Below are 14,778 nucleotides of genomic sequence, written 5' to 3' on the forward strand. Positions count from 1 at the left end.
CTCTCAATAAATAAAGTCCAAAACAGAGAGAGAAAAGATAGAAGTCTCTTAGCTTCAATTAGCTCATGTTCTAACTGAGGATTCACCACAACCGTTTTCATCCTAAATGTGATATAAGCCAGCAGCTGGAGCTACTCTTTGGGGTTTAAAGTCCCAAGGCAGAGTCTAGGCATTGAGAAAGGACTTACAGGACCTGGGAGTGATGGGAGAAAGGATATGAGGACATGTGTAAAGAAAATGGGAAGTGCAGGGAACTATAAACTAAACTCACAGGATTTTAGAGATGCAAGAGATGTCTAATAAGGGCTCAATCATAAATATGCACGGAACCTAAAGTACAGAAAAGTACCTGCCTGCAGTCTCACTGGCAGCAAGTGGCAGAGCCCAAATTCAAACATAGGCCTTTTTGACTCTACTTCCAGTGTCCTTTCCACTACATCATACAAAGCAAAGTCTTGGAGACCAAGTCAGAAACTACTGCCAACTTGAGTTTAAAGGCTATTAAGGTTAATATCATTCTTCCCGGTTATGTCCATGCCAAGTTCCCTGCTGACACAGCAACAGGGCGTGCTCAGGGATGCTGATTTCCCCCTCCACCTAAGGGAGGGAGCAGAGCTAGAAAGAAAAAGAAAAAGACAGCATGGAAACCTAAGTACTCTTTCTAGATTCGATTTTCACTACAACCATGGGTAAATAAAAAAGAGTATTAAAAACACATGGGCTGATTTCCAGAAAATAAGGGTTACATCTTACCCAAGGTTTAAAGAATTTAAAAATGCTTTCTATTAAGGGTTGAAAGAACTTACAGATGATAGGGACATAGAATTACAGGTTGGAAGAAATCTTAGACTCTTCTCTAGAGATAAGGAAACTGAGTCCCAGAGGGGTTAAATGGCTTGCCCAAAGTCATCTGGTAGCAAGTATCTGAGCAAGGATTCTTTTTTCCATGGTATCATGTGGCCTCCTACTTATCTATCTACTAGAGAAGGCTACCATTTGACACAGATAATATATAGATACATATGTATGTAAAACCATACTGTGCATACTTCTGTTTATCGGTTCTCTCTCTGGGGGTGGATAGCATCTTCCTTCATAGATCCTTTGTAGTTGATTTGAATATTTATAATACTCAGAATAGCTCAGTCGTTCACAGTTACTCAATATTGCTGTTACTGGATGCAATGCTCTCTTGATTCTCTTTCTTTCACTCTTCATTATTTCATGCAAATCTTTCCATGTGTTTTTTCTCCTAAAATCAACCTGCTTGTCATTCTTATAGCACAGTAGCATCCCATCACAATTATATACCACAATTTGTTCAGCCATTCTCCAATTGTCTCAATTTTCAGTTTTTTACCACAACAGAAAGAGATACTGTAAATATTGTAGAACACATGGGTTCTTTTCTTTCTTCCCTGATCACCTTGGGAAATAAACCTAATAGTGGTACTGCTGGGTCAAAGGGTATACACAGTTTTATGACTCTTTGGGCGTAGTTCCAGATTGCTCTCCAAAATGGTTGGATCAGTTCACAGCTCTACTGACAGTACATTAGTGTCTCGATTTTTCCACATCCCCTCCAACATTTGTCATTTTTTCCGTCTATCATTTTAGTCAATCTGATAGGTGTGAGATGGTATCTCAAGTTGTTTTAACATCCATCTCTCTAATCAATAAGGATTTTATATAACTATATATAGCTTTTAGTTTTTCATCTGAAAACTGCCTGTTCATATCCTTTGTCCCTTTATAAATTGGAGAATTATTACATGTGTGTATATATACGCACATAGATATATACACACATATATGCATGTGTATATTGACATGCATGCGTATATATGCATATGTTGCATACATATGTGCATATGTATGTATTTATTGTTTAAGTCCTCTTCCTAGTGCTATCTTCATTCTACCAACTCCACTGCTCCTAGCTTATGGTTGTGCCTACACTTCCAGCACATCCCTGGATATATATCCATGCAGTGAACAACTGTCATTTCTTATGACCCTGGAGGGTTTCAATGTCCCATCCTGCTGTTAGAAACCTCCCTATGAATATACCAAAAGCAGAATCAAGAAGGCAGACAGGGCTATGCCTCACTCCCAAGATAAATCATATAACACAAACTGGTTCACCAGAGACGGTAACTTTGTTCACCATGAACCAAGACCTAGATCCCTTGGCAGGAGTCAAGCTCCTTGAAATCAGGTCTCTGGTATTATTTTCAAATCTACTGAAAAACAGTTATCATCTATCTACAGGAAAAAAATGTTAATAATGCCCAATCATAATCAAATAGGCAACCACTTTGCTTCAAGTACCTATTAACTAACGTTAAATTACAATAGAACAGCTCTCCAAGTACTTTTGACATCCACATGTACATCAGAGGCACCAGTACAGCTCAGGTCATTAGAATAAAATGCAAATGAATTGATAGTGATGGGGCACTTAAAACATTACCAGAAGGATGGAGATGCATTTATTTACTTGCTTCCTTTCCAGCCATCCTGATTCTCCTGTTTTGTCGCCTTCTTAACTCTCTTCTACCATCTTTGTTTCTACCTTCAGAAAGAAATAAACAGACCCTACCTTGACACCAGAGCTAATGCCTCATCCTCCACAGTGGGTCAGAGCATTGTATTTTGAGTCAAAGGACTTGGATTCATATCCTACTTCTGCAAATTATTAATGGTCTAATCTTGAGCAAAGATTCTCACCTCTTTGGGGTTTAGTTTCCTAATCTCCAAAATAAAGTGATTCAACTATATGACCTCTAAAGTCCCATTCAACTCTAAATCTGTCTTCCTATGATTCCTTTCCCTATGAATCTCTTATGTCAAGACCAAGGAAGGTATGTTTCGTAGGACTGAAGGGAAAAAAAATCAATAAAGTATATTTCTTAAGAATTGTGATTAAGTCCATGGTGACATTACTCAGTAGTCTGTTAACTTCTAAGATTTCCCTAGAATCCTCAAGATCATGGTACCTAATCTAGACCAGGGACTTTATTTCTATATTTTACCAGTTCTGAGCTCAACAGATCTGACTTACTCTAGGATAAAAATCTCCCCCCACAATCCTTAATTTTCTCAAATGCCCTAGTCTTTACTTAGGCTGATAACTCCATTTTAATCTTCCAACTCACAGATATTCTTATCTTCCTAGGACATTCAATTTCCTTCCTTAAATTATGCAGATGCTTGTTTTATTTCTTAAGTTCAGAATAAAATAATAAATTTTTTTCAAAAATGAAGTCATACAGAGTTTAGGAAGGATTTGCTATTTAATTATAAATAAAAAATCAAGTTTACAAATTTCCTTCCAAATATAAAATATCACAGGGATAGAGCGACTAGATTTATGATGCCAGTAAGAAAAGTCCCTGTAACAATGCAGATTGGCAATCTTCTGCAATTTCTAGTCCTAGGGAGTTGCCTGAAGAAGAGAGGTTAAATATGACAAAGAGATGTCAGAATCTGATTAAAAAGTAATTGGGAAATGTTTAACAAAGTAAAGGAAGCCCAATAAAAAGTAAATAATGTAAATTTGTGGTTTTCTAAGTCAATCGGCAGCTTGCAGCGATCCGTTTCTATCTGAGTTTGGTATCGATGGCCCAGAGTACTTAGAGGTTAAGAGATTTGCTCAGAATTGCACAGCTAGTATGTATCCATTTCTTCTTGGTTTCAACATACTGTCTGTCATAATCATAGTGATAAAAAGTTATCTGACCCGTAAACAGATGTCCAAGTTCAACATTTTCATTCAAAGTCTCACTCTAATTTGAATTCTAGGTGCCACATCACTCAGCCCTCAGGGCTAGTAGGCTGCCAACTCCAACTCCCCTCCCTGTGGACCCCAGCGCAGAATAACATCTTTCCCTCAGGCCACATTACTCAACCTTGGTCTCTCTCTCCCTTCCAATCTATCTTCCCTACCTTACTGGAAGGTTTATAAATTAGCATCACGTCTACAATCAATAAGCTACACTAGGTTAGTCCCTGGTGTTCCACTCATATAACTAGGTAACTGATACTCTATAATGAAATCAAACGTGTTCATTTACTAATTTTGCAAAGTTCACTTAGAAAACTCACTTCTTTGCAAGAACCTATTGTATTCCTGTAACAGTGGGCAAAACCAATCATGCAAACTCCAGGAGCTTACTGTACAAGATGAAAATAATCTAACTAGGATGGCAGGCAAATATCCATTCAGTTTAATACCCCATTGCCCAAACTTCTGATAGGCTCCTCATGTAAAGCCAAAACAACCAAGTACAGGTGTAAAAAAAAAAAAAAAAGAGGCTGAGGCCAGGTTTGTTCCTGTGAAAGAGAAGAAATACAAAGTATAAAGAATGAAATCTCACATTTCATTCTCAGTTCTCTGCTCTGGGACTTCATTTTGTCATAGTATCATCCCCAGTGACGATAGGGAAAAGATGCAGTATAGGGCACTGTTGTGAAACGCTGGAGTCTCCCTCTCTCTGTCTCTCTCTGTCTCTCTGTCTCTGTCTCTCTCTCTCTGTCTCTCTGTCTCTGTCTCTGTCTCTCTCTCTCTCTCTCTCTCTCTCTCCCCATCTCTCAATCTCACCATCTGTCTCTCTTTTTGTGTGTATGTGTGTGTGTCTTTCTCTCTGTCTCCCTCTCCTTAAAATTACCTCTAAAACTCTGGACAATAGTTGTGTCTCATTGTCACTGTCCAAGCACTTTAATATCTATTATTTAATTTTATCTTAACCCTTTAGGGAAATACAGAAAGTGGGCATTTTTCCCACTTTACAAATGGAGAAACTGAGGGGCTACGTGACTTTTAAATTTTGTTTCTTAAGTTCCTTCCAATTTGTAGAAGAGCTGGTATTAGAGCCTAGCTCATCTAACTGCACTTTGGCAACAAACTATGACAAAATGACATCACATTACCACTCTAGGTCTTAGTTCCCTCATCTGTAAAATGAGGGGATTAGTCCAGACAGGCCTTTCTAGCTCTGCCCTAAGGCATACACAAGAAGGAGCAAATAGGAGCCCTAATCTCATTCTGACACCACTTTCCTATCCAAAATTTCAATCCCTAAAATAATATCAGAAACACTGGAGCTTTCGGTGATACCTACAATGACGGTGCTGACCACATTCACCTCATACACAGAATGACTGCTTCAGAACTGAGTGGAAACATCACCTGAGATCCAGTGCTTTATACACAGTCAACACTTAGTAAATGCTTGTTTAATGAATTAAAGAATGTTCTTGTCCAGAAGAGAGTGGACTTTACACTAGAGGGATTCCCTTCATTCATACACTATCTCATTAGATTCCGATGAATAATCTAGGATCTTTGAAATCACCTTATCTCTGATTTACTTCTCTTTGACTCCACTCTCTCCTACCCTACCCTACCCTACCCTACCCTACCCTCCTATGCCCCTTCCCCAGTTTCCCTAGGTGAACTCCTATTATATCCCATTTTCCCACCCACAGAGTGTGATGCCAATCAAATTAGTATCTTTTGCTGTTTTTGTTTTACTAAAAGTGCTTCTGATTGAATAATGTAATTCAAGAAGACCTTTTGCACCCAATGATGGGCCTGCCCATTATGGGAAGCTTGATTAGGGGAGTTGTTTGTAGGCAGGTCCCAAGTACCTTTTGTTTTTTTCTATTGAGGCACTAGGTTAGAGAGTTATGCCCTCTGGCTCTAAAAAGTGTATAAATACTCTGAGGGTGAGGTTTTACTTTGAGGCTTAGTTTTTGTAAGAAGGTTTGAGTGCTAGACTAGGACTCTGGGAAGCCACTAAGGAGTCCCCTGGACTTTGAGACCCGGATGTCAGTGCTTCCCTCTCTAGTAACTATAGTCAGACAGTTGGAACTGTCTGTTGAATTCAGGCAGATGTCTGTTGACTTTTAATTCCTCTGTATTTTCTTTGAAGTTCAGGGTGCTGACTCCCCTGAACTAGATGAATGCTTGGTTAAAGGAATGATACATGTGCTTGGTTAAAGTGATTGTTAACCCCCTGAAAGTTTCTTTCCTTTTATGAATGCAGATCTAAGGACCTATGATAGTAGGCCCTCTTGTATATGTTGGGGTGCTTACTGATACACAGAGGATGACTGATTTCTCTGCAGGATGAGTTACATGAAGGATAGTTTGGTTGGTCAAGTTTGAACCTATGGCACATGAGCAAACAAAATGACTAAATGTCTGAAAAGGTGTCAAATAACTCACTGGAATGAAACACAGAGCAAAGTGTCAAGCATAGTTGACACCTGAGGTGACTTTTTCATTCTGGTTTAAAAAAATGAAATGTCTTTTCTCAAGTCTGATGGCAGGAGCTAGTATTAGGGTTGGTGTGATAGGATAATGCCTCATATAACCCTGAAATGGCTAGAAATTATGCTTTTCACCAAATTTCAGAATTAGGAGGGGCCTCAATGATCATCTTGTCCAAATTATCCTCAACGAATGAAAAATGGTCACCCTGCTTTTGTTTAAAGACCTTCCTTTCAATAAGAAAGAAATCAATTGCCTCCCTTTGGACAGTTCTGTTAGGAATTTTCCCCCTCATGTCAAACCTGTAGATTTTACCCATCCCAGTTCTTCCTTGGGGCCAAGAACAGATCTCAACCTTGATTCACATGACTTCCCTTCAAATACTTGAAGAAAGGTATCATATCCACACAGTCTTCTCCCCTCTGCCACTAGTATCCTGTCTTCAAGGTCAACGTCAACAATTCCTTTAACTGGTTCTCAAACAGGATGATCTTAAAGTCTTTCATTATCCTGGGTGTTGCTCTGGAAACTTCATCTTTTCATTGTCCTTCTTAAACTTTAGCACCCAGAACTCAGCAAATTCATCCAGACTTGATCACGGCAGAGTACAGAAGGGCTATTTCCTTCCTATTTCTGGACATTTGGGGCCAAAGATTACATTACCTCTCTAGGCATCTATATCGCACTCTTGACTTATACTGATCTTACTAAAGTCAACTAAAGTCTCCAGTCTTTTCCTTTTCCCAAATAAACTGCTGTGTAGCCATGCTTCCTCTAACTTGGACTTCTGCAGTTGATTTTTTTGAATCCAAGTGCAAAACTATTACCTTTCATTCCATTCAGTTCAATCCAACATTCTAGACTGCCAAGGTTTTCCATGGTTTCTGTGTGTGTTGTCATGTATTATCTCCAGATCTGATAACCATGCCACAATAAGCATTTAATAAAGCTATTAAGAAAAATGTTAAACAGAACAGGACCAAGCACCTCGACACCTAGGGCATTCCACAGAAGACCTCCTCCCAAATTCACATGGAAACATTAACAATTACTGTTTGTATCTTTTGATTCAGGCAGTTTGGAGCCCAAGTAATTGCACTGCTGCCTAGAGCATTGCTCTCCATCTTTTCCATAAGAATAGCACAAAAGACTTTAATTTCCATTCCCATTCATTGGCAAGGAGAGGGTAAGGGTACCTTCTCTCTTACCTTTAATTTAGTCACTAGAGGAGTTTCCTCATCTTGTAGCTGAGCATGAAGCCTCAATATCATCTCAGGGATACTTTCATATCTAGCCATAAATTAAACTGATAATGATCAGAGAATTCTACTCAAGCAAGAGTCCCTCAATAGGACTCATTATCAGTTGTCATCAGCTCAAGATACATTGCCTTTCCACCTTGCCTCAGACCCTTTCCTAGCTTCATGGTGGCATCTGGCCTTAAACCCAGAGAAATTCCTCATTTATTACTATCCTGGATCAGCATCCTATCCTAAACCTTAATAAGATCTAAGCTTGAGAGTGGGGATCTAGAAGGATGGAGGAGAAAAGGGTTCACAGAGTGTGGCTGAGTGGAACCAACCCAGCACACAGGGTAATTCATCCGACATGGGGACATGCTGTTCCAGGAGCATTATGACAATTAACAGGAAAAATCTGCTCTCAGAGCATTGCCAAGCAAGTGGCAAGGTCTCAGCTGGTGGTGCTTCATTTTGGGAATGAGAGGCTGCTCCTAATTCTCTCTCTCTTATCAGAGAAGCAGGAGGGGGATAGTATTTCTGAAAGTGGTAGAAAGGGCAGCTAAGGAAAAATTGTCTTAATTAGGGAAGATCACTTAAGCATGATTATCCTAGATATAACTGTTTTAAAGGAAAACATTCACAGCCGCCTTAAAAGCCTCAAGAATAACTCCACATTCCTGGACACATGAAGCTTAGCACATCTGGCACCTGGAGAGTTCCAGTTGTTCAAACATGCTTATTCCAAGTTGGTTTACAAAAGCAAATCAATCTTATTCATGTCTTCTGGTCCAGGGACAGTCTCCTACTTCCTTATTTTAGTCTAGTCAATTTTCTCCCACTTACATTTTTTTAGCCAATGTATCTAATATTAAAGAAACACAGCTCATTCCAAATTCCTAAAAACAAGAAGGACAGGGAGGACACATAGCCAATGAGTCCCCAAGAACTTCAAGTTTTCCCTTTCATTTCTCCATTCTTTTCTCCATTCCTTGATACCATTTGCTAAAGGCTAAAGGTTCACCACTTTGTAAGCGTGTCTAATTCTTCTCATTCCTCATAACCTCACTGGAAAAACATCAACCTGATTCCAGGCTCAGCACCTAAAAGAAATCCTCTACAGAAGGCAGAAAATGTCAGGCCATACCTTCCATTTACCCCAGTCCAACACCAGAAATGGAAAGGAATTCTGAGCTTAGAGCAAGTCTTGAAAAGGTTCCAGGTTTAAGACTGGTACCACCACTTCCCATATCTCATTTGGACAGGCCTATCCCTGCCCCCAATTGGGACTTCATGGATGGACACTAATTCACCATGTTAACCCCTCTCATGCTAGACCTGTTACACCAACCTTGGCCAGAAGCCACCACCACCCGGTGCTGGAGCTAAGCACTCCATGTTATGGAACCTGGCCAGTGGACTTAGAAAGCCTGTTGATCTTGGCATTGGCCCTGGGACCCTGTGTGGAACTACGTGCTGAGACACCACCATGGGTCAACTATTTCATAGTAGAATCAATCAGCTCATATCCTGCCTGGCCAATGCAGTTCCACTTTTTCTTCAGATCCCCAAGGAGGGGTTCAGAGAATGATAAAATTTCTGGACTACAGTTTGTAGGAGCAAGAAGTCAACCTCCCCACCAGTAACCATAGGACCCAAATGGTCCCTTCTCTTACTCCCATCATCACATCTCCAACTTTCTTCTTAAACTAGTACAGCTCCCACCAAGACAGTTAACAAGTTCTGTGCATCAGTTCCAGCAAAAACAGAGAGGCCACATTTCAGCGCCAGTGGGCAAGATCCCTGTCCCTGTTCCCCTGTTACTGATCATAGCCATGGAACAGACAGCTCCTAATGAAGTTAATTAGGAAGCATTACTAGCCACTAGATGACTGGAAAAGAATCCTTTGAGGGACCAAAGGAGATTAAAACAGCATCCTACAGTCAAAAGATTCAGCTCTCCCCAAAGACACCCATGCTAATGAATGGAAATCCCACCATACCTTTCATTCCAAACTTGGACCGTCGGCCATACTTGTTGATCATGATAAAGAGAACCACCAAAAGGACACAGGCAAAAGCTGCAAGTCCGACAGCTATGGATACCTAGAGGAAGAAAACATACTACTCAGAATCATGGTGTACCACCAGGATCCCATAGAGTGTGCTGCATAACTGCTTTCTGCCCAAATGAGAGGTTTATAGCAGAAGCTCTTCCCAGTACACGATGCTGTGTGCCTGCTGCATAAAATCCATTAAGAAACTGATTAGCAAGACATTGAAGATTCCCATAAAACTTACCACAATAAATTGGTAGAAAGAATTCCTGGTTCCAGGATTCCATTCTCTGAGTTCTTCCCATCCTTGGTGAATGTTATTTGGAACCTGACTCAACCACCAATCATAAATGACTTCCCCTTTGCTTTTTTATTTAAAAAAACTTTGATTCCTAAATGCTACAGGGAGCAAAGGGTTATCCCAGGGCTCACAGAAGTTGTCAACCACCATATCAAAATGCTGTGTAGAAAGTCCACCTCTTTTGGGGACTACCTATGTGAAACAATGCATATCCTGTTGGACTCAATTAATGTGTTGGTTAGTTTTGATAAATTGTTTTTTTCTTTTTATAATTCTTTGTTACAAGGGATGGCTTAATGGATAAAGGAAGGGATAGAGATTAATATAGATATAGATAGATTTATATCTATATATAAATGAAAGTGATATAAAAGCAAAAGACATCAACAAAAATTTTTTAAAGACAGTCAACCTCTAGAGGCATAGAATTCAGCCTTAAATATCCAGTCTTACTCCCTAGTGAAATAAATGCCAGTTTCTAGCTTCCTTCTGTCTCTGTGAAGTGCTAATGAGAGTCTCCCTGAACCAAGCCCAGTCAGGCCCCTTGGGAGAGGTTCACTCTTCTTGACCAGGATATGACTCACCCCAAAAGTGTCCTCCTCGGGTTTGTGGGTCACGGTGATAGGAGGTGTGGGGCTCACTTCATAGACTGGAACCAAAAGAACAGAGCAGGAGGGCAGTTAGTCAACAGACCATACATTAGAGAGCACTGGGAAATTTTTGAAGCCTAGGTCAAAATTCCATCCCCTGACCCAAAGAATATACCATCGATCCCTGCAAAAAGACATTCATTCCAGTCTGAACCTTTGTATCCTAGTATCTCCCTATGTTCTGATGAAGTGGCTCTAGAACACAAATCCCGTTTATATTACCTGACTAAATACAACAGCTCAAGAGCACACGTGCCCACTGCTACTCTGTCTTTGAAATAATATCCTTATAATTCACCCCATCACCCACTTCCTCAAAGGGAAAAGAAAAACAGGCTCTATAAGCTATGAATCACTGGAACACAATGCTTTGGGGAGGGGTAAGGAGGACTTAGAAATGATGCCAAAATAACTAGGTTCTAGACATATCCCTGAATGAAAAACAAGGGGAAGCTTCCCACAGATGAAAGCAGACAACTCAAAGCATTACTTCCACTGACTCCTGAGGCAGGTTACCAACAGACATGTCTGTCTTCTTCCTCCTTTATTCTCATATTCCCTTTCTTCTCTATATCATGCTTATGCCATGGAGGTTACTTAATCTTAGTGGTAGCAATTTGGGTCTAAAGAGGTTATTGATTCCTATCCCAAAATAGAAACCACTATCTCACTCATTCCCCATTGAGACTAGTGCACTATGACAACTCAACTTATTATATATGAAAGAGACACCCATAGAAATGTCTCATTCCCAGTTACCCCGCCATGCTGAAGTCGAGCTAGTTTGTTCTAAGGTTTATGGCATCTTCTTGGAGAAGAGCCTCCCAACCTCAGACATCTCTAGAGGGACATTCTGTGGGATTACTAATCTCCAGAGACTCAGAAGGAATAAGAAACACAGATGACATTTGCTTCTAAGTAAGGCAACCTGGATGTAGAGGGAAAACCTCCACAAAACAGGTGAAACAAATTGCCATCATTCTGCCTAAGAAAGAGATGACAAGGGTGGTAAACTTGCTTGGGAAAAATACAAAACATGATATGCAAACCCCTAATTACCTTAAAAGCAGCTTAACACTTGCTCTTAAATTATTTGTACACTCAAGCTTCCATGGTTCCCCCAAAAATCTAAAAGCCATAGTCACATGGGAAATGAATCATTTGTCATCTCTCAAATGCTCAAATGGACCTGTGATCTCATTGATTTAAGTATTGACCCACCCCACAAAAAATCCACATTGCAATCCATCTGTGCCTTCCCTTCATCTCTACATAAGTTGGAGATACAAAAATTAGACATCTAAAAACTTCAGTATCATACTTCCTATAACAACAAACATCTGGGCCATTCAAAATAAACCCAAACCCAATTTGATAAGAATTAGGACCAGAAAGATTCACTGCCACACCAGGGAACTGAAAACTCCTCAAACCCTATAAACTGACTTAACTTTAGTCAGGTAAGTAAAACTGGAGTGTAGGGACCCAGTATCTAAACAGTCTAACCTTAGAATTCTCCCTAGGTTTGAAAAGGATCCTAGGAAAAATTAGCCCAGTAGTCTAGAAACTATCCTCCAATTCTCTCTACCACAGATATCTCACATTCTCTCAACTGTTGGTAGAGGAGGTAAAAAGGCTGTCTGAATCCAGAGGAACCAAAAACAAGGATTGAGTATATGAACAATTACAAAGCAAGAGGCAAAGGAGACTTACTTGAGACAAAGTTATCCGTACTCTCTGCAAAAAGGACAAAGAGATAATTAACACATTTAATAAAAAACAGAAAGGAGTAAGCCAGCCATTTCTGCCAGTCATCACCTTTCCCCCTCACCCTGATGTATCGTTGCTTTAACAACTTCCCAGCTACAGGCCAGCTATCCCATCTCATCACCTTAGTGTGATGTCCACAGTGGTAGGGGAGAGATTGAAGAGAATCCTTCTGATTGGAAGAGGCATCACTGTCTCCATACCTGGAGGTCATGCTGTTTTCACTGTGGCCAGAGAAGTTGGAACCTCAGCACTCTTGTATCACTCCACAGTTATTTCTTTGGATCCCAGGGAAAATAGTGATGGTGGAGGGAGAGATGTAAGGGTAGGATGTAAAGAGCATCAGGGAGAGAAGCGTGCTCTTTCGATTGTATTCTGAAAGTGCCACTTGTGCTTGAAGAATGGAAGTCCAAGCATTTGTATTAGAAGGCAAATAGAATATGTAGTTGTGTGGTGCTCTAACCTCAGAACAGATTTCATGCCCTGGTTGTATTGTTCATCTCTGGTGTTCCATGATGTACTTCCCTCCATCTCCCAGAACAGATGACTTCTCCTCTATTTCCCTGTTAATATCAAGAGACTCTCTCCATTGACAGATCACAAAGATATACCTTTTTCCTTAAGTGAGAAGCTTGGGAAGGTGACACCCTGAAATGACCTTTCTACCTTGTACCTGTGACAGACTCAATGAGGGCACTGCCTCTTGATCCAATTTTGCCACCTTGCCAGCTTCATCAGACTGTAGCCAGTAAACAGTCTTTTGAAACGACCTCAAGGGGAAGTGATGTTTTCTTTGGGAAGGCTTACTCCAGGTGCTTCTGAGGTAACACTAGTCAGTATCAATTCACTGTTTTCTTAGGTTGTTAAACCTCATCTGAATGCCTGATCTGACATTCCCACTGCCTCCATATTCCAGGTGACAAAATGCCTGACCGATTTTTTTAATGGTCATGCCCTGACAGCCTGAAAGAACAGAGTTGCCAGATCAACTCACAGGTTCATGCTGATTTGCATGTTTCTCATAAGGTTCTCATTTATTAGAGAATATTCTCACGTCAGCCAAATGTTTTAACCGAGTCTGTGAACCCTGTAATCTGCCAATCAGCCTATGAATGCTTAAATCCTTTGCTGCTGTCTGGAAACATTTATCCATCCATGATTCACATGGACACTGAAACAAGGTACCACATTCACAGCACAGAGCCCATGGATGGATTTGAGGTTTTCACACTGCCCTTGGGTGAGGAAAACAGTAACTTGTTTTTAATTGGTCCTCACACCTAAATCTGAATGGGAGAATGGACTGGGGGGGAAACATCCTTGTCAGATTATCACCTGAATCCTTTGTTCTAGGAAGAGTATAGCTCACATCTTTCTGTGGCACAGGCCCAACACTCCCTGGGAAGGCCCCCCCCCCCAACAGGGGAAGCAAGTGGGGCCCACAGAAAGGAGAAAAGAGCCAAAGACTTCTATTCAACCATCCTTGATCACAGCCAAGCTACAAATATAGCTCAAAAGCAAGGGCAACAAGAGATTCTTCCTCTTTCCTAGCCCCTTCCCCCAAAAGTCAAAACCTAGGTTGCAGATGAGAAGAAATGGGTTTTCATGCTTCTTTGCATACAAACACATGCATCTCATACATGTGAGTTTCATTTAACAAGAGCTAGCCTCAAACATTCTCTCTGCTGTTGCTGCTGCTGCTGCTAAAATGACCACCTTCTTCCCAGCTCCCTATACAGCACTGGCAGCAGAACCTCTGAACCCACCCTATGCCCTCCAGTGGCACAGTCAAAGGATATGGTACCAAGGTCTTAGCTTGTAAACCAGACCTGACCAATTCAGGCCTTTTTCTAGTACTCATTCTCCTAATAGACTTAGTCGTAAAGCTTCAAAGGGAAGTCACCAAGTGACCAAGTACACAATCAAAATCAATCAGAAAGCATTTACTGAGTACCTACTATGCGCCAGGCACTATGCTAGGTGCCAGGGATACAAAGAAAGGCAAAAAAAAACTGCTCTCACGGAACTCTTATTCTAATGAGGAAAGTCGTGTACAAACAAGCGCATACAAACAAGCTGTCTGTAGGATAAATTGGTGATAAATCAATGAAGCGAAGGTCCTCAAATTAAGGGACATTGGGAAAGGCTTCCTGTAACAGGTGAAAGCTTATCTGGGCCTTGGAGGAAGCCAGACAAGGCAAGGCAGAGATGAGGAGGCAGGCATAGGTAACAGTCAGTGAGATAACCAGTCAGGAGATAGACCATCTTGTTCAAGGAACAGAAAAAGGCCAGTGTCCCTGGATGGCACGCCTAAGCATTGTCTGTGAAGATTCCCTTTTGACATCTGACTGATTTTCAAAACTCGGCCTAGTAACATTCCTTTCTCTTATACTCCTTACCTACTATTTCCCTAACTAGAGAACATCTTTAAACCCTAATCTTCCTCCTTCCACTTGTGGGCAATAATGGGTCTTCCTCAAGTTTTTTC

At 40.7% G+C, this 14,778-nt stretch overlaps 1 protein-coding gene across 3 annotated transcripts in view; it reads right to left on the reverse strand.

Annotated features, from left to right (window-relative positions):
* NTRK3 (neurotrophic receptor tyrosine kinase 3) overlaps positions 1-14,778 on the reverse strand; it is a 469,793-nt gene that overhangs the window by 284,817 nt on the left and 170,198 nt on the right. For 2 of the 3 annotated variants that reach the window (XM_072617787.1, XM_072617806.1), the window contains exons 9-11: positions 12,237-12,260; positions 10,458-10,522; positions 9,519-9,621 (exon numbers count right to left, since the gene is read on the reverse strand). In XM_072617787.1, coding sequence (XP_072473888.1) covers positions 9,519-9,621; positions 10,458-10,522; positions 12,237-12,260 — 192 coding nt within the window. The remainder of the gene's footprint in view (positions 1-9,518; positions 9,622-10,457; positions 10,523-12,236; positions 12,261-14,778) is intronic. The other variant, XM_072617797.1, reaches the window with a different exon arrangement.

This window comes from Notamacropus eugenii, chromosome 1 (assembly GCF_028372415.1).
Source record: "Notamacropus eugenii isolate mMacEug1 chromosome 1, mMacEug1.pri_v2, whole genome shotgun sequence".
Classification (NCBI taxonomy): domain Eukaryota; kingdom Metazoa; phylum Chordata; class Mammalia; order Diprotodontia; family Macropodidae; genus Notamacropus; species Notamacropus eugenii.